Source organism: Takifugu rubripes, chromosome 3 (assembly GCF_901000725.2).
Source record: "Takifugu rubripes chromosome 3, fTakRub1.2, whole genome shotgun sequence".
Classification (NCBI taxonomy): domain Eukaryota; kingdom Metazoa; phylum Chordata; class Actinopteri; order Tetraodontiformes; family Tetraodontidae; genus Takifugu; species Takifugu rubripes.
In genome coordinates this window covers 14530637-14549194 of record NC_042287.1, presented here as the reverse complement: position 1 = coordinate 14549194, position 18558 = coordinate 14530637, and the positions used below count along the sequence as shown (strand labels likewise).

Genomic DNA, 18558 nt, shown 5'->3' with positions numbered 1-18558 from the left:
TCCTTCACTTTAAACGAGGAATATCTGGCTGCTGCGTCTGTGAGGTTCGGAGCTCATTACATTCACAGCCCCTTTCTAGCATCACGCTGGTTTACTGGATAAAATATGACTGGTATTGTCAGCCGCTCCTCCATTACCTCCATTAGATCTGGGAGGGCTGTGAACCCCGATGCAGGACTCATGCTTCCCCCCCCGGTGAAGCAGACCAACCCCACCCTCTGAACTCTTTCTCTCCATCTCCACAGAAAATCCACGCTGTAATCACAGTCCTGGATTATGACAAGATTGGCAAGAACGACGCCATCGGGAAGATCCTGGTGGGAAGCAAGGCCACGGGGGCCGGGCTGAAACACTGGTCCGACATGCTGGCCAACCCCCGCCGCCCCATCGCCCAGTGGCATCCACTGCAGCCAGAGGAGGAGGTGGACGCCGCCGTCGCAGCCATAAATGCCAAGAAGTAAACTGCCACCGGGCCACATCGCCCCCACCCCACCCCACCCCTCACCCCCACCCACCTGCCCATGCATTAGCCATCATCTCCGCGGGGCCCACATTTGAGTGTATATTCCAAAAGAGCACCCTAACTGTACATCTGCTCCCGTCACCTCCCCTCCTCCTCCTCTTCCTCCTCCTCTTCCTCGCCCTCTGCCACCTCTCAAAGGTCCATCCATTCAACATGATGGGAAAATATAGTTTATACCAAACATCATGTTATAGGAATTCGAGTAATTGAAAAAAGAAGAAGAAGAAGAAGAAGAAAAGCGTGCCGGGATGGACAGATACTCTGTTGGTTTCCTTTAGATCTATTTTTGTATCGGGGTTGTGGTTCCATTAGAAAGCAGCGCAGATGACGGAGAACAGCAAGAGTGCAAATGTGGTGATAGAGGGGATAAAACACACACTCGCTCATCCGGTTGTCCTCACCCTCCCCTGTAGCCACACAGTTTGCGTAGAGTAGTGCTTGGTAATGAAATGCTTTATACTGCCATAAGATAGAGGAATAACACAAGCAGGTCCATTCCGTCGGTGTATCCTGCACCATGTTCCACACCTGCCAGTTGTCATGAGAAACTGTTTTCTTGGTTTAAAGTACATTCCTAGAGTCGGGTAGCACGTAGACGTAGGCACATATCCGGTTACCCACAAACACACTGCCTTGTTTCGGTTCGTTGGCCCTCCGCTCACCGTCTCAGGAACCCTGAGAGGAACGTGAAGCTCCACGCCTTTTCTTTTTCTCTAAACGGGTTGCAATCGTCAAAAGCTCCACGCCAGGAGAAACATCTAAAAGTCCTTATTTATCAGTGGAATGACATGTCGGCTAATTGGTCACGGCGGAGTTTTAGTTTTCTATAAAAGGGGCGTGTGTGTGTGTGTGTGTGCGCGCACGTGTGTGTCATTTATTTAATGATTTTTGTCTGAGTGGCAAAAAAGGCTGCGTCTGTTGCACGACCGCGCAGGTACGCTAGAGACGGATTCCGATCACCACCCACGTGATATTGACGAGGCGCATCTCACTCGTTCAGAGCTACTGCCATTAGTCCCGGGCTCGCCACATGGGTCTGACTTCAGAGGGATCCCTATAACCGTCCTACAGTCATAAAGGAGACAAGCCTTCAAAGTAACAAAATAAGCAATTTTCAACTTACCAGGGACGCCTTCCAGTTGGCGGTGTTGTTCTCTTCATTTCTTCCTCCCACTTGCTCTCTCTCTCGGTTCCCTTTTGGTTACGCAGCCATGTTTTATTCCTCTTCAAACTCTTTTGGTTCTCAAGCACTTTAAATCCAAATATTATGTTTAGTCAGAAAGCAGAGCTTTAATTATTTTTGTCGGGATTAACCGCTGTATTTGTGTGTCCTCTGTGAGCCTCGCTTCTACGTTGGCGCTTCTGTGCCCCCCGGAAAACGTCCACGTGCGCGATGCAGACACGACGCACCAAACTGTTGAATTCAATTGCACTACTGGGTTTTTAATTGTGTTCTGTGCCGACGCTGGTCGCCTGCTGTAACCTCATGCAGCTCCCTGGTTTCATTTCTTGTGAATTTATCCGCGCAATAAATTGATAATGGCTATTTGTTTAAAACAAAACCAAGAAAAAGTCATGAGGTTCTCAGGCCCAGCGTATTCGATCCTCTGGAAAATCAGTGCGGCCAAACGCAGCTGTTATTACGACCCTTCTTATTTCCTCGTCCCCCATAATCTTCCGTTAAAGCAGCACTCCAGAAAAGGCAACATGGAAGCAATCCAGCAAACCACCGGTGTAGTTTTTGCCTATATACATAGTTCATACACGCTGATATTGCATGTTTATACGAAATACTGTACATAAGAGCATGTTTTAGAGACCAAGCAAAAATATCTCGTGTACGTAAATGGGTGTCATTTGTCATTTTAATAACACGACGAAAGGGGGAAAAAAAAGATGCACTGTATATTTTCTAAATGAAACAAATGTGTGTTTATTTTCCATGAGGGTCACTGGAGAGAATGTCATAGAAATATTAGAGTACTATTACTGATAAGAACCTTTCCACGCCTGAACTCCTAAAGCAAGTGTGTCGTCCAGTGCCGTGTGTGAGTCTGTGTAGGATGAAAACGTAGCCGCATGCTTGCTATCGAACTCCCTGTGATCCAAGTTCGGACTCCTGTTTCCTGGGTTATTTTTTGTTTGGAGCTTTTTCTGAATGTGTTGGTTTGTGTTGTCAGCCATGTTGTTGAGTTGCAGCATCTATTCGAAGGCCAAACACTTGAGTTGAGATTTTTTTTTTTTTGTAATTCTAAAAAATAGATGCTAAAGATCTGTGATGTTGGGGCCAGAAGAGGCTCTCCGAATTTTTTCATGGTGCGTTTTTCTGTTGGTCTGAAAGCAAACGGAACCATGCTGCAGTTAAATGTGCCACTACGGACCAGAACAAAGTCTCTCGGATCAAATCTTTGTATAAAATGCATCTTAAGGGGCCAAAACCATAACTGATCCCATTCCACCAAACACAGATGACTTGGAATCTCTTCTTCTCTCTTTTCTTCAGTGAGGAGTTCTTTCTTTGTTTCTTTTTTCCTCCTCTGGTGTTAAATACGCCCTGAAACCCGTCACGGCTGTGTCTCTTCTGCTGTCTTTATTATAAAATACGTGTTGTGTATAAGATAAAAATGAATACCATAAAGACTAAAGCCATAAAACTCAAGCACTAACTCTTTAGAGCTCAGCTGAGTAGTTTCTGAAGAAAAAGTAAAAGAATCAAAAAAAACCCCAACAACTTCATATATATATATATATATATATATAAATATATATGTTGACATATATATGACACGTGTTCATCCATTTCCTTTGGCCAGTGTATCTCTTTGACATTCCGTCCGCAGGTGTTTGTTTGTCCAGAGGGCAGATTCCATGTTCCTGTTCACATGCGCGTGGAGGGCAGGAGTGAGTGTGTGTGTGTGTTTTTCTACTTTCAGAGCTGTCGATGTCCTTCTCCTTTAGAGGTAGCTGTTTTAACAGTGTTATGATCCGTAGTGTCTTTGCCTTGTTTTCATAGTATCAATAATACAGTCCATTACACCAGAATAGATTCAATAATACTGATAAAATTATATCTCTATATATAAATGTGTGTGTTAGTGTGTTCTACTCTTGGGCTGAGTGCAATTCATGAACCAAACTGGATCACTCCTCAGTCTTCTCTTCCAGTTGGATCTACTGAGGCTACTTGATGAATGGTGGGATAACGCTGCTGCTTTAACCTCCCGTTGTTTCAGCGGGGTGATAAAGTTAGAGATGTAACAACATGACCTGTTATGAAGGCACGCGTTGGTAAGTTTCTGGCCTGAATTCCTCCCATAGAACTATGCAGTTAGGATTCGTTTCATTTTATTTTGTTTTTACAAACGTGGTGAAATTTGTACAAACACTGGAGCCTAGCTTAGTTTAGCTTAGCTTAGCATAAGGGCAACTTGAAATTTTTCCCTTTGAAGCAAGCAAATGTGGCCAACATCCCTGACAATCATCATCCCTGAACAGATGCTAAGCTGATTAGGACTTGAATATTACATTTGATAATTCTGCTGAAGCCTTCTGTGGCAGCAGCCGCGATGCTAACAAATTGATAGCTGCCCTGCGTTTCAGCGATATATTGACCTTCAGAGGTCACAGTGGAGATGCGGTATTTGTGCTAAGCTAAGCTGCTCTGCTCTCAGAGTTCTGTTTCATCTCTCCGCCCGAGAGGTGAACAGCCAACATTCCCAAATTCTGCTGAATGTTTCTTTGAAGCACACTTCAAACTGCCATCTTCCCGCCCCGACCCCTGTGCGTGTGCGTGTGTGTGTGTGTGTGTGAGGAAGAGTGTGCGTGTGTGTGCTGTGTGACGCTACACATCGTCTAATGCAACATTACACGTATTCACTGTCAGATTATCGCGACAGACTGTGACAAAACGACGCACTGACAAGAATCGGAACACGAGACTTGGGTGCACGTCACATAAAACTGCCACTTCCTGTTTCCAGCCACCCGCGTTCGTCAGCTCCGTCTGAATCTGCGCCGCCGAAATAATTATCTGCCGCCCAGATACAAACGGGGCCCATCAGGCGAGCGGACTGACGCGGATACAGGTAAATTATAGCACATCTGAGAGATTCATTTCTGTTATTGCTTTGGTCACCATAGTCACATGACCACCAAAGTTCTATGGGAGATTACAGGGTGTCCTGTGTGTGTGTGTGTTAGCGTGTTGGGATTATTTCCATGTCTCATGCTTCGAAAAGAGCAGCACATAGGAATAGAATCGTAAAGTACAGGTCTGCATGCAAGGACGCATTACTCATTCCTAAACGTACATCTGTGTGTTCACTATCTCAGTTAGGGATTCTTATAATCTGTCGGTAGCTGTGTCGATGTGTAGGAACTTTATGCACAATTGCCGCCCAAGCGGCCGTGGTTTCAGTTGTGCAGAGACAGTTTTCAGCCCTGCTCATTTTCTGCAACAATCTCGAGGATCTAAATGGGAAACCGCACGGATTCAAGGACGTTTTCACCCTGTCAGATGTTGGGAGACCTGCGGCCATGTTGTCTCGTCTCCTCTCTCCCTCTCTCTGCTCCTTCTTTCTGTTCCGGTGCAGAAGTGTAACCACTGCCTCCGTCCCTTTTGCCCTTTATTTCGGTGGACTTGTGGAACTGGATCCTGGCCTGAATTTCCAGACCCACATTTGTTTTGGGTTTGTGTCTCCGTCCTGTTTATGTGTAACCAGCTGTAACATCTTTAAGCTGAATAAGAAGCAGGCTTCTCCACCGAATCTGCTTTCGCAGAGCTTAAAAAAAAACAAAAAACAACAACAGACGGCCTTCATGTTTACAACATGGACACTCTGTATACTGCCAAACATGCAGGAGCCCCCCCCCCCCATCACCACCAACACCCCAAACACCCAAAGTCCTCCACCGCTCACTGCTGACGTGCTCTCCAGACTGCTTTTTTCTCCGCCACCCCACCTTTTTCTCTTCTCCATCTTTGAAAGCATCGGGAGGACAGTCGGACGGCGTCCTCCAGCTGTGTTACTTCGTGTCTAGTGTCGTGGTGCGCGTGTTCATGTCAGTACTTGTGCCTACTGTGGATCGCATGCTTTAGCCCTTGACTGGACACAAACGTTGCTCACAAACTCTTCTTGACCCTCATGTGGACAAACGTTGGGGATCCATATAAAGTTATCAAGGGAACCAAATAACTTACTACAAATTTATCATATGTGTTGCCAGTTCTGTAAAAAAAAAAACCAAGAAAAACAAATAGGAAATAAAGGCCTTTTAACTACCATGACTTGTTTGTGTTCATCTGTAGTGTCCTCAGCTCTCATATGCCTGCTAAATACAGCTGCAGCATCGGTGTCATGCTGTGAATTGATGTTTCTTGTGATGGCACGGTCAACACAGCAGTCAGAGTTCTTTAGGTCACCTTTAATAAGAGTGTCAATAACAGCAAATATTGGTTGCTATGGAAAAAAAACAAGTCATTCAATACTGTGGGCAGTAAATTATCAGTAAATATCTCTAACAGTGTGCTGATCAGGGCTCTGGAGGCCAATAATCTGTATGTTTGTCTGCGCTAACACGGAAAAACCATATACAGGCCGAATGAAGCAAATAAATATATAAATATACCTCTGTTTCAGTATAACACAGAACGCTTTCTTTCACACACACTCAGACTTCGGGGGCTCTAAAGTGAGCAAGAATATAGAAAAAAGTGCTGCTGAGGGCCCGGTCGCTAGAACACGATGGCGGAGAGAGAAAGGATCTGCGCTGTCGTGTCTATACGAAGTGCTCGCAGTGTTTTATCGGCTTCGACAGTGGGCCAAGTCACGTGACACACACACAAAAAAGTTCCCACCGACGGCAAAACATGCATCTTACAAACCGGCTGATACATTTTTGCAGCTGCGCCGGTTGGTTTTTGTTCACTCTCGTGCTGGTTTTGACAGAATAAGACAGAATTCACCGCAACAACATGATTAAATAGGAAAAGGCAACAGTGTACAACAGAACCGGGTTGTTTTTATAATATTAACAATATTAATGCTGTCTGGCTTTTGTTTACTGGTGTTAACTGGTCCCTATTGGCAATAGTGTGGGTTTGGATCATTTAACAGTATTATTACTAATCAAGCGAGTGGGGTTATTTCTTAAAATGTCTCCTGCCAATAAGCCAGAGCGGTGTGACGGCTCGGGCCTCGGCGGAGGATCGATCAGCTGGAACCGTGGCTGCAGAAACCCATCAGGGGTCAGTTCATTTGGAAAGTTTGCTGATGACTCGGATGAGAGCGCCGTTCTCGTCCTTTAGACGCTGGTTGTCGGACTTGAGCTCTGTCAGAATCTGGGAGAGCGGAAGGAAACAGAGGATGTTAAACAAGGCAGTTTTATCATCCACCCCTGGGTTTTGTCACACAAACAGACTGTTTATGCTGTGAAAACAGCGATGCAAAGCTGGAACGCTGCAGCGACGCGCCCGGACCGGTACTTTACCACATGCATTGCAGCACTCCATCATGCAGGACGCGAGGAGGACGTGGTGAAAGTCAGAGAGAGAAACTCGCAGATCAATCTCAAATCTGGGTCATGCGTCTCTCGAGAAGCTGGGACTAAAAATAACACTCGACTGAAGTATTTCCCCTCCAGAGGGGACAAACAATAATCCGCTGCAAGCTGCGACATACAGTATTTACAAAAAATGACGAATGAGCAGAATCACCGAGCATCGATATCTTCATAATCAGTGTCACAATCTAGAGTTTCCTTGTCTGGGTTTCCTGTTTGGCTCTTCTTTCTCCCGTCTTCAGTAAATTTCAACGTAATTAGACAAAGATACAAAACGACTTCTCAGAACAGCAGGCAGGAAGATGCTAGCTAGCGCGCTAATCCGTAGGTTGGGGACCACAGACGATGCACTAAAAACTGGTGAGTCAAACTCATGTGTCTGGACTAGAACCTTGAACCTGACGACTGCAGAAGGCAGCATCGGTCATTGAATGTTTTAGCTAATGTGCATTTCTGACATCTTAGCGAGGACCCCCTGTTCATGCAGGAGAGACGTGCCGATTACCTGCTTCTTCTGAGGCAGTAATGCCGAGCTCATGCCAGCTGCACTGCAGACTATTTAATGCTTCCTAACCACTTTAGTTTCCACTGCAGAGTCCAGTATGAGGCAGGTGTTCATCCTTTTACCTTTTAGCAACCAAATAAGCTGAAACATACCGTTTTCCTCCGAGTCACTTCAGGGTTTGTTGAAAGAAATCACACGCAGAAACAAATCCTGAAGCTTTTTCTTGCTTCGGGACTTGCTCGTTTTAGAGGCTAATGATCTCCGACTTCTCATTTCCTTTGGAAAGCTGTTTTCTTTTGGGAACTCTGATTCATTAATTACCCTGCGCTTAACTCAGGAGGACCAAGGCAAGATTTCATTTTACAAAATCACAGAGGGCTGTAAATGTGTCTAAATGTGCCAAAAAGTCGGAGCAGGTTCCATTTAAAACCCCCGCGCGACTCTAATGTGACAGGAAAAACCCAATTTTTAAGAGGATTATGGGAAAATCTTTAGAGGGAAGGGTCAGCGAGGTCGCCGTCAGAAGGCCATGCAGGCTGTGGTGTAAGAGGGTGAGACTCCATGCAACGGGGAAGGTGAAAGACCTGCCTGACGGGAACACAGCAGAGGGCGAGGGGGCTGCGGAGGCACCGGGAGGACAGAGGAGTGTGAAGGGAAGCGGAAGGGAGAGAGAGAGAAAGGAGGAGATGACGTCAGAGGATCAGAGGTCCTCTGTCTCCGGCATGGAGGCCGACTCAGTGAGGTGGGCCAGGACGCGCAGCATGGCTCTATTCTCAGCCAGGAGACGCTCGTTCACCCCTCGCAAGCTCTGGACCTGAGCCAGAACAGGGAGAGCCTGCACAGAGGAAGAGAGAGCTGCAGAGAGGGGGGCCGACAGACGGAGCGTGCAGGGGTGGGGGGGGTGGGGGGGCGGTGTGCACACAGGAAGACTCACACAGGAAAATATCAGCATCAGCAGTGAAATACATAAAACACGACTAAATGCTGCATATTAATCATTTTCATTCTTCACCAATCTGTCGTTTGATCAATACTTTTGATCCATCACAACCAGCTCAAGCGGGTCCTGATCTACTGGCCACGCCTGCCGATTTTCAAAGGGCTTGATGTTGAAATCAACGTCCACACAGAAAAAGCTCACTGCAGAGGAACCACGTCCAACAAAGAAAAGAGAAATGATTAATTTCCTGCTTCTCTGGGCCCGAGTGTTTGTGGTGAACCTCAGGGTGGTTTAACTGAAATGGCTGTGGTCTGACACGGTTCCTGAAGGTGAACCGCAGAACAAACACACACACACACACACACACACACACACACACGCACACGCACACACACACACACACACACACAGAGCACATTTGGCTTTCAGACTGTCCAAACACAAGCTTCTGGATGTGCCTCCAGCTGTTTCCTACAACACCAGAACATGTCGTTTGAAATGGATCTAAGCTGAAAGTGGATTAAACAGCCTCGGTTCTCATGTCGGAGAGGGAAGAGAACAGCGTCATTAGGCGATGATGCAAAACAACCAAATTCTTTACCGGATTAACTGGATTTGTAGCTCTGATAATGACACAAACGACGACTCCCACAATCAGTCACATGTTCTACTGATGGCTGTGATAAATAAGAGCAGGTGTTACTCTGAGAGGACGGTTCAGCATCCGCAGACCTAAAGGTGCTCCGAGTCTGTCAGGAAGGCTGACGCTGGCTACTGTGTGTGATCAGGTGACTCGGTGAGTGTGAAGTAAGTGCGCCTGTGCTGCTGCAGCCTTGAAACCGACTGTGAGGTCCACACGTGTGAACATGCCTGAATCTCTGCTCAGATTCACGTGAGGTGGCGGGCAGGTGTCAATCACTCATCCGAGCCGTGGCGACCACTCACCATCCCCCCTGCCCCCGAGGCAGCCTGCTCTCAGGGCTGGTACCCACAGCGGAACCGCAGTGGGGGGTCCTGCTGATGGAACCACGACAGTAAAGACCTGAGCTCCAGCGTCCAATAATGAATGTCCTAGTAAACTTGCAAGAAACAAAATTGTATTCTTTCCCCTCCTGTTTTCACCTGGATTGAAACGTGCATAAAGCAGCGAGTCAGGAACTAAATTCTCTGTCTAATTTATGACAGGCCTCCTCCTTTCAGACCCCCAGATGTCTCTGCTGCTGAGCAGAAAACGCACAGGGTGCAGGAATGCCTCACAAAAGCAGGTCTTTTTGGTGTTGGATGGAGTTTGGTATTCGGTAGGAACTAGGTCAGAGTGTTCACCCCAACAGTGGGAGAAGTGGAGCAGGAGAGCAGCGGCACAGGCTCCTCCCCCTCCTCAGCCTGGCAGGAAGTGGCCCTGCACAACACTGGGGCTAATGAGCCTGCAGCATTAACCTTCGCTCCTTGATTCCAAACCCACCTGGCCAGCCTCCGCCCTGGAGAGCGCTACATGTGTGCGTTTTGTTCTGTGAAAACACTTTAGGTCTGCTTGATTTAGCACGGGTGACAGAGGCTTGGCTGGTACAGAACAAGCCCCGTTAGTCAGACCAGTAAAACGCGCACTAACCTTTAACTCCTCCTCCATGTTTGACACTCTTTTCTCAAGAGCTTGCTTTTCCTGAAATTTACAGGAGAAAATAAAGAAACATAAATCCTGCAGCCGGCAGTCAACAGCAGCTCTAATGGGAAGATGGCCGAGACAAGATGTTAAATGTTGGAATAATAGAGAGCCTCACCCTCCTCTCTGAGTCCAGCACCGAAGATCTCTCCGATATGCGGTCGTGCCTCTGGAGGTTAGAAGGAGGCTGTTATTGTAATAGGTCCCCGCTGAAAGGACCATTTTATATGACTTCCTTCCTTCCTTCTACCTGAGTTACTCTCTCCAACTGGGAACGGATCTTGTCCAGTTCCTTTTTGCTGTCCTGCAACCTGGACTTGAGCCTCTCGTTCTCGTGCAGGGCTTCTGCATACATCTGAAAGTCAACAGAGGTTTGTTTAGATGTTCTTAAGATAAGTTATTACTAATAATAACTTTAATAAATCATATATTCCACTCTTCTCTCTGCATTAGATGGTTTCTGCTGCTACAAACATTTTCTTTCCCACACAAATGTCAAACAAAAAAGGTGATAAATTCTAACTGGGCCTTTGCTGTCAATGCTGCGGCCATCTTTGCGTCCCGACTACCTTCTTGTAGTCTTTGGTGGAGGCGTCTTGCTCTTGCCTGTTGGCAGAAGCCAGCCTCGTCTCTCTCCGTGTGTAGGAGCCGGTGCGTCCCACCGGCCTGTCTGCCGCGCCGTCCCCGCTGGACTCGTATCTGAGTGGGACACAGTGCACGCTGCGTCCAGAGGTGTGCTTTCAGGAAAACATGAGTAATGCAAACACAATGCTGAATTCTTACCTCGACAGCCGGTCATGCTGAAAAACAAAGAGTAAAAGCACGTCAGTTGGATCACTCAGCACCATGGCAACGCGGCTGCGTGGAAGACATTGTTCTGTTGTAGTTGGATCCAGATTGATTTACGCAATAAGGACTAACAGGCTCGAGACAACAGAGAACAAAACCCTCAAAGTGGATTTTCACGGCCTGTTTGGGGGGCCACAGGTCCCGGGGGAGGGGTGCATGCAAAGTGGAGATATAATTCATGCCAACAGTGCATTGACGGGGTTCAGACAGGTCAAAAACCTCCCGAGTGAGCTCACTTAATCTTTTTAGAGCAGACGGCTGCCACGCAAACGTCTGCAGAGCGAGGATGACATCATGACATCAGGAGCCATAAGTATCTTCTGTGTGACAGCTCTGACCTCAGACAGCAGACTGATAGCAGAATATCCTGGCAGGACTCGGCTGTGAGGGCTCCAGCGCTCGCTTGCCAAGTTGCCTGACTTTGTTTTCCATTTCTTCAAGAATCTGGGGATTGTGCTACAATCAGAGGAGTGTCTCTACTTCAGTACTTGAGTTTTGCTGCCTCTATGCTGTTTATGTTCTGAACATGTACAATTGTCAGGTTGTTGTCGTTTCTTCAACGTTCTGTTACTTCTAACTTTCCCTCTTCAGCTTTTGTGAGTTTAGATGATCATTTATTTATTTATTTATTTATTTATTTATCCATGCAGCAGCATCAGCTATTTGTTCATTTTTCCATGATCTTCAAACCCAGACACACATCTAAGATAGTTCTGACTTTACTTTAGGTTGGACCTGGTCTCTCCTGGCTCCTCCCTCACCTGACTAATGTCTCTCACCTGTGTCTGATTGACACAGGTGCCCCGTTTCCTTCTCTCTCCGAAGGTTACTTTCAAAAGTTCTAGTTGTTGTCCCTCGTGTTCTTGTTTCCTGGTGTTCTGGAGCCTTCTGAGTAACCAGTGCTTGTGCTGTGGAGCTGTGGTGGAGAGTCGGCTCCTCTTCACGGCAACAATCATGCGACGGATTATTGTTTCAACAGAATATCTTTACATTCAGGTGAGTTTCTGTTTTATTAAATGAATCCTTTGTTTCTGCAAAAGGGCAACACTGAGCTGACAGGCTGGTTGCCTGGTGGCACCCTAGATGTTGTCCTGCTCCAGACTTGCATTTTTAAGAGACAATAAGAGCCAAACCCTTCAGTTTCAGAATGCTTTGTCATGCACAGCTTGTTTGTTAGGACAGGATGCAGATGCAGGCAGCCTGAGCTTTAAATAGAGAGAAAACCTAAAAAAGAACCGAGCGTGCGTTTGGCCATTCAGGGAATATTTCATGTGCGCGTCACAGGAGTGTTTACATAATGAATCCAGCACTCTGTCCTTATGTGGTCATGTGCTTCCAGCAGAGCCATCCAGGAAAGAACAGACCTTCACGACCTCTTGTGTGAACGGGCCAAGGATGGAGCCGAGAGGAGCTTTCCCAGCTCAATGATGAGATTCCCCCATAAACGTAACGATTCGTTTCCATTAATTCCCGCAGTAGGACATTAGATTCGCTGAGAAAGCATCAGCACAGATGGAAGAAACCGGGAGGAGACCAGCAGGCTGTCATACTGACTGGAACAGGCTGCAAATGGTCGCATGCTTGGATGGCCGAGAGTGTTTAGAGCTGCCTCCAGTTTAACAGTTTCACGTAAACAGCAACTCCCTGACACACGAGAAGTAAATCCAAGATGAAGACGTCTCTCTCAGTGAAAACGGAAAACCTTTTGGATTTTTTTTTTTTTTTTTTTTTTTTTTTTTACTAAAATGCTGATGAGCAGAGGTTTTCCTTTGATAGTTGGAGGTTAATTCATTCAATTCATACAGTTAATTTGGACCTGGTGCAGGCGTCAAAGACCTGTTACTGTCAGAAGAATAAAAGCTTGCCAGGACTCAAATTATGAATGCACCTCAAGTAAAAGATCTTTAAGCAGCTATTTTCTCATAATCCTCAGACATCGTCATGACAAAAACGCCAAATACTCTGGTAACCTATAAACAGAGCAGAGTGAGCTCATTCAGCAGAACAGCTTATAGTTTTGGACGGACAGACGGACAGGTGAGGCTTCCCATCAGAGGTGCTGTAAATGAATATTTCTGCCTCTCCGTCCCTTTAAATGTAGCTGTCGCAGGGAGGACAACACACTCGGCTGCACTGACGTAAACACAACGGACCAGCAACACCCATGTGAATAAGCCACTTAGATGGAAAAAAGAACCAGCTGAAAGCAGGAAATTACAGAACGCTTGTCCCGAAGCTTTTCCCAGAAGAGTCCGTTTCATACAAGAAAATCCCGTTATAATAATAAAATATCTGTCGTTTGCTGCTGCTCATGGCTGGCGGTCACATTTATGGGTAACATTCAGGGATTTTCTTGGTCTTTTCTGTTTTTTTTTGTAATTCTTTGAGATATAAAGTAACTAAGTATTCAGTCTATGAAGATTTGTGCATGAAATTCTCTGTCAGCTGTATTAAGATAATTCTAGTTGCACCAAACACACAGAAATCTGAGGTTACATCCCGATAGATGTAAGAAATGGAAGCTGCGGGTCTTACTCTGTAGTTTTTTTCTGTGGTGGACGGCGAGGACGGCGGCGAGTCTGCTGTCACTGACCTCCTGGTCCGAGTCAGGTCCTTGGTGCGGGGGTAGTAGGATGACATCTCCCTCCTCTACCCTGGACTGGCAGCTAAACTTCTACTCTGACATTCACCGAGACCACCAGCAGATGAACGGCTGCACTGATCCCCTCAAGCAAGAGTGACGCGGATGCTCATGGCCGTGAACTCAGGGAATCCTCGGCAACAACAGGTGTGTGTAACGTGTGCCTGTGTGTGTGTGTTCCAGTCCAGCTTCTCACACTCAGAAGCTGGAGAGCGCTGCGACTGGAAGGATTTCAGATGTGCAGTCACGCCTACTCAGAGAAGCTCGGAGAGACTAAAGTGTGACAAAAAGGAAAATAATAGTGAGAGGTTGTTTCAGAGGTGGAGGGGACGAGTGTCCATCGATGGTCTCCTCGGCGTCCACTTGACCAAAGAGAAAACATCTGAGAAGGAAGCAGCCGAAAGTTTGTTCCCAGTTCTGCTTTTTCCTAATGTGTTCCAAAGTTGCTCTCTCTCGCTCTCCCTCCCCCCTCCCGCCCCTTCTCCCCTTTTCCTTTCAATGCCTGGTTGCCCTCCCAAGCCCCCCACCGCCTCTGCCCCCCTCTCTATCCCCTCCACAGCTTTGGCTGCCAGCCAGAGGCTCTGCTGCGGCACAACTCGGCTCTGGGGGCTAAAATTGTCCATCGATGTACCCGAGGATAACAGGAGGTGGAGCCGGGAGTCAAGAAGGGGGGGGGCTGGAGCATGTCTTGTTCTCAAAGGTCAACACTAAGCATTATCTGAGGAGTCATCAGAAAATGGAAAGTGTCAAGTCTGTCTGCACAGCATGATGCCACCAGTGGAAATATCACACTGGGGAATAAAACACTGCAGCCTTTTATTTATAATTCATAAGTTCGTTTAGTATGCACAAACTCGGTTCCGCAACAATTATGATTTCACCCTCCAGTTTGGGAGGTGATCTGCTGTAAACCTCTGCTAAAGCTGATTTTTGAGTTTCTCATGGAGTTTCCTGTCTCTAAAACTGATTCAAGCAGCCAGTTCAAACTCCCTGACCATAAGGACACTGAAGGAATTTCCTTCAATAAAAGGTGGGCCTATTTCTCTACTCCAGCCCACCAGCAGAGGGCAGTCAAGACTCCTTCCATCCATTCCACTAGAACCAGACCCAGATTGAAGGTTGTCATTAGAACACAGACTCAGAACTGGTTCAACATTTGGACATTGTCAATAATTTAATAAATGAACTCGGATTAGCTTAGCATAGCCTCCTGTCTCTGACTTGCACGATCTCTTCAAGCCCCTTTTCTGATCTCCGCACAGCCTTTAAAGTGAAGACGCCTCCTGTGGCAGAAGTCTCATCTGACGTTCCCTACACCTGTCTCGCTTTCATGCAGGAAACTCTGCTCGGCTCATCACGCGGTCACCCAAAGGTCGACTTTGGGCAGGCCCGGCTCACAGGGCCGCCTGGCGTGATTAGCGCAGACAGATATAGTCCTCTCGGTAAAGTTGAGAGACTCTCATGTTACTCAGTAATCTCTGTTACACAGATTCCAGCAGTGACACAGCTGAATGTCTGGGCAACTTTCACTCTTTTAGACGTCCTTCTCTCCTTCCTAAATACCTCGTGGACCTCTGCCTTTCGTCCGCGATGCTTACTTTATCTAACATTTGAATTAATTGAACTACTTTCAGATTGTATGTGGTAGGAGAGTGGGATTCACAGGTGGAGGGATCACAGTGGTGGTTGCAGAGAGGGAATTCAGTCGCTCTGAATCCAAGGTTAAGATGAAGCCAAAGCTTCTCACTTTTGCCCAATATGGTATGGAATGCTGAGACACCTCAGCCATGTGATGGGAAGAAGCAAAGCAACTTGGAGGGAGACAGATGGAGGGGTAAGGCCTCCTGGACTCGTCTAAATGTGAGACATTAAGCAGCACTTTCTCTTAAAAGAATCTCACGCTTCTAGATTCAGGTTGCAGCACAACTTCAAATGTTGCATCAGCATTTAGAGCCCGGCTGCCTTTGAACTAAACATAGCCTCTGGGTAAAGAGGAAGTGAATCTGAGACAATGGTGCTCATGAATATCGGAAAATAAAGGTATTGCAGCATAGGTGTGGAGTATTTAATACAAGTGCGATTTTAGTTTGTTAATTCACAGAGGTGTTCATTCAGAAGAAAAGTTAACTTAGAAAGAAAGGATGGCAACACATTAGAATAGAACTTTATATCAAGTGCCCAGTTCTCCACGGTGGCGCCTAATAAAGGTACTTTGGCGTCACCTAGTGGCGACAGTAGAGGACAACAATCACACGTCAGTGACGGCTCCCTTCACAGTTTTTCCCACATGCAGGCCTACCTCTGCGGGCGAGCTGTCTGACTCTTGGACGTTACAAAGGTGCTGCCCCCCCTTGTGGTGCTTTGCATCACAGGTCAAAGATGCTGTGCCTCCAACCGGATTTGCATTTTCATCGTTCCACCACCTCCAGCCAGCTGCACGAAAAGCGTTGCATTATTGCAAATGGCAAAAAATGAGCAACGATGCAGATTACGAGGCTTGCATGTCACGCAAGAGGAAAGGCACGGCAAAGAAAATGGACTTTATTCCATTTGTGGAATGAAACAGGGAGAGGCACTGTTTCATTTGCAAACACAGAATAGCTTAAAACTCAAACATTCACAAGGGAAATAATTGAGCAGAGGCAAGAATGCGACCCGTGTGAGTCCTGCAAACTTTATAATGTTAAGAGGAAAATTGTGAAGGAGAGAACAGAGCCAGTCTTGTTGGAGCATGTTTGCATTGGCTATTTTGTTTTACAGCTTTGAAGAAAAAGTAGTTCTTTGTTACTTTTCTGACCTGTGTAAGAGTTATTGCAGCGTGGAAGACCAGTGGCTCCAGATGAATATGGAAGAGTTGGCACTGGAGACTCTGGGAGGGCCTCTAACACAGGTTCAATATCCTGCTGTGTTAAAAAACAGAATTTACAGATGAATCACAGCTATTTTCCCACTGTTTGTGTCGAGAGGAGACAGAACCGGTCCCTGCATTCATCTTCCTCACTCACTTCATCCGTTTGTCTCCAGTTGGAGACCGTCTCTGTTGCCTCCTTCTCTGTTATTTCCACTCCTCCATCATGTGTAGCTCGGTTCCTCAGATAGAACCAGTCATCCAGAGTCTCTCCATCCTTCCTCTGTCTGTCTTGGCTGCTCCTCTGAGCCTCCTTCAGATCAGTCAAAGTCACCCCCTGCAGGACATTCAGATGGCAGCTCCTTGACATTCAACCACCATCCAATAAAAACAAACATGGATGATTTCTCCTCTTCTTTACCTGCGTCGACCTGCGCGTCTGGCGCGCGAGGCGAGACTTTGCCTTCCTCTGAGACTCGGCTTCTTCGTCCCTGACTGGGGCCAGATACGACCTGTTAAAAACAACAGTGGGCGGGAGGACCACACCAGGGGGATATTTGGACTTTATAAGAGTAATATTGCGTACATTATCCTTGGTTTAATAATTAGAATTATGTTTATGATAAACACACCATCTGGGTAACTCAAGAGGAGTGAAAGTGTATCCCTAATTCAGAGGTGAATGATTGTTTGGTGGGAAAATTGTCACTGGAGCAGTCCTGTCTCAAGGTCCCTCTAGATTTATAGCAAATGCAAACTGGGAAATCGGAGCTGAACGAAATGGGAACATTTCGTTGGGAACATCTGTGCTGAGTATGATTAGTCCCCAAGTAATGATGGGATTTACAGCGCTACCCAGAGAACAGCAGAAGGACCCTCTTGGGGGCTCTTCCCAGAATGACGAGCGACTGCTGGTTAAGCAGGCAAACGTGCTCGTTAAGCAAGCACTTTGTAATATGTGTAGAAATGACCAGAAAACAGAGGAAACTGATGCAAAACATTACAGAGGAAAGAGAAACGGTGAAAGCGACGTGTGGACTATTGTGTCCATTCTAGGCTACCGTAGAAAGAGCCACTAGAAGAGCTTCTAGCTTAGGGTTTACCCATGGAGCCCTGCTGTCTCCTCTCAGCTTTTATTGGTATTGATCTCTCCGTCAGGTCACCCTGGCTTCTGAAAGTCAATGGGCAGATCAGTCTCACAGCAAACTGCTTATTCACAGCATATTCCCAGTCATCCCAGGCCGGAAGTAGAGTGACACAGTAAAATGAAGAAAGCAGTCTCCAGATTTAGCCACCATCGCAAACATCTGCAGCCGTTCAAAGCAAATCTTCCTCTTGAGACACACAATCAGACGGATTAATAATTAACAAACCAAATTAGCTGCTCGAGATAATATCCTTAAGCTAATAATTAGCAAAGTATATAGAACGCTTGGTGGGTGGATCAAAGAGCAGAGTTTATTTTTAATCATCCTGAGATTCACTGAGGTTTAGAGAGGCCTCCAGGACCCAGAGAGGGGCTGCACCAACACGCCTTCTTGGGCATTCCCTTGGTCCCCCAGCATCCAAAAATCATGTTTACGTAATTTCCCGACAGCTTTTAATGAGTTTAATGAGTTGAGTTTGACTCAGTATTTGGATGCGGTCCCGTTGGCTGCCCGCTGGTCCTCAGGGATGGTCAAATTCAAGACTGCACAACGTGACCAAACGTGTTTCCTCTTCATCTTAAAGAAAAAGGACACAAACACAGCTTGACTCACGTTCATTCTCTCTTTTACTCACCTGGAAGCTAAAGCCTGCATGGTTCCTGTGGAGGATGCGGAGACGCTGCAGCAGCGACGAGGGGCTGCACAGGATGAGTTTGTTGGAGGGAGAGAGGAAAGAGAGAGAGAGAGAGAATCGGAGATAGAGCAGGACAGAGGAGGGAGGCACACTTCCTGTCCATCCACAATCAATTTACTCCTCATCTACACTGGTCTGACGTAAGACGGCGAAAATGCTTTTAAACTGAATGAATCTGCAGCCAAAGTG

General features: G+C 46.7%; 2 protein-coding genes and 1 long non-coding RNA gene across 11 annotated transcripts in view; 2 read left to right on the top strand and 1 right to left on the bottom strand.

Moving 5' to 3' along the window:
- The window catches only part of syt2a (synaptotagmin IIa), a 38187-nt gene extending 37286 nt beyond the window's left edge, over positions 1 to 901 (top strand). For all 6 annotated transcript variants that reach the window (XM_029833699.1, XM_029833696.1, XM_029833698.1 and 3 more), the window contains one exon: positions 246 to 901. In XM_029833699.1, coding sequence (XP_029689559.1) covers positions 246 to 461 — 216 coding nt within the window. In that variant the 3' untranslated portion in view covers positions 462 to 901. The remainder of the gene's footprint in view (positions 1 to 245) is intronic.
- A 4608-nt stretch (positions 902 to 5509) lies between these two features.
- Positions 5510 to 18516, bottom strand: ppp1r12b (protein phosphatase 1, regulatory subunit 12B). 4 transcript variants are annotated; one of them, XR_003887840.1, is made up of 12 exons: positions 18310 to 18516; positions 16949 to 17039; positions 16685 to 16864; positions 16477 to 16582; positions 15979 to 16112; positions 10973 to 10989; positions 10759 to 10888; positions 10440 to 10544; positions 10308 to 10358; positions 10139 to 10189; positions 8178 to 8424; positions 5510 to 6863 (listed from the first exon to the last, which is right to left on the bottom strand). XR_003887840.1 is itself a non-coding variant. In XM_029833702.1 (12 exons), exons 1-11 carry the CDS (start codon positions 18492 to 18494, stop codon positions 9505 to 9507), a joined length of 1092 nt encoding a protein of 363 aa, XP_029689562.1. In that variant the 5' UTR covers positions 18495 to 18516; the 3' UTR covers positions 5510 to 6863; positions 9475 to 9504. The 4 variants fall into 4 exon arrangements, 3 of the variants coding, with proteins under 3 accessions (XP_029689562.1, XP_029689563.1, XP_029689561.1); XM_029833702.1 differs by lacking the exon at positions 8178 to 8424 and adding an exon at positions 9475 to 9546; XM_029833703.1 differs by lacking the exon at positions 8178 to 8424 and adding an exon at positions 9475 to 9543.
- On the top strand, positions 11870 to 12775 carry LOC105416286 (uncharacterized). The gene is made up of 2 exons (XR_964467.2): positions 11870 to 12034; positions 12378 to 12775. It is a non-coding gene; the product is annotated as an uncharacterized lncRNA (long non-coding RNA).
- Positions 18517 to 18558: the final 42 nt, after the last annotated feature.

Bases quoted from the DNA above. Each gene is read 5' to 3' on its own strand.
- ppp1r12b (XM_029833701.1), bottom strand. From the start codon at position 18,494: ATGAGGAGTAAATTGATTGTGGATGGACAGGAAGTGTGCCTCCCTCCT. The intron at 16,865-16,948 runs GTAAAGAAGAGG...AATGTCCTGCAG, and splicing joins AGACGCGCAGGTCGACGCAG to GGGGTGACTTTGACTGATCT. The intron at 16,113-16,476 runs GTCAGAAAAGTA...CTTTTCGTGCAG, and splicing joins CTGCAATAACTCTTACACAG to CTGGCTGGAGGTGGTGGAAC.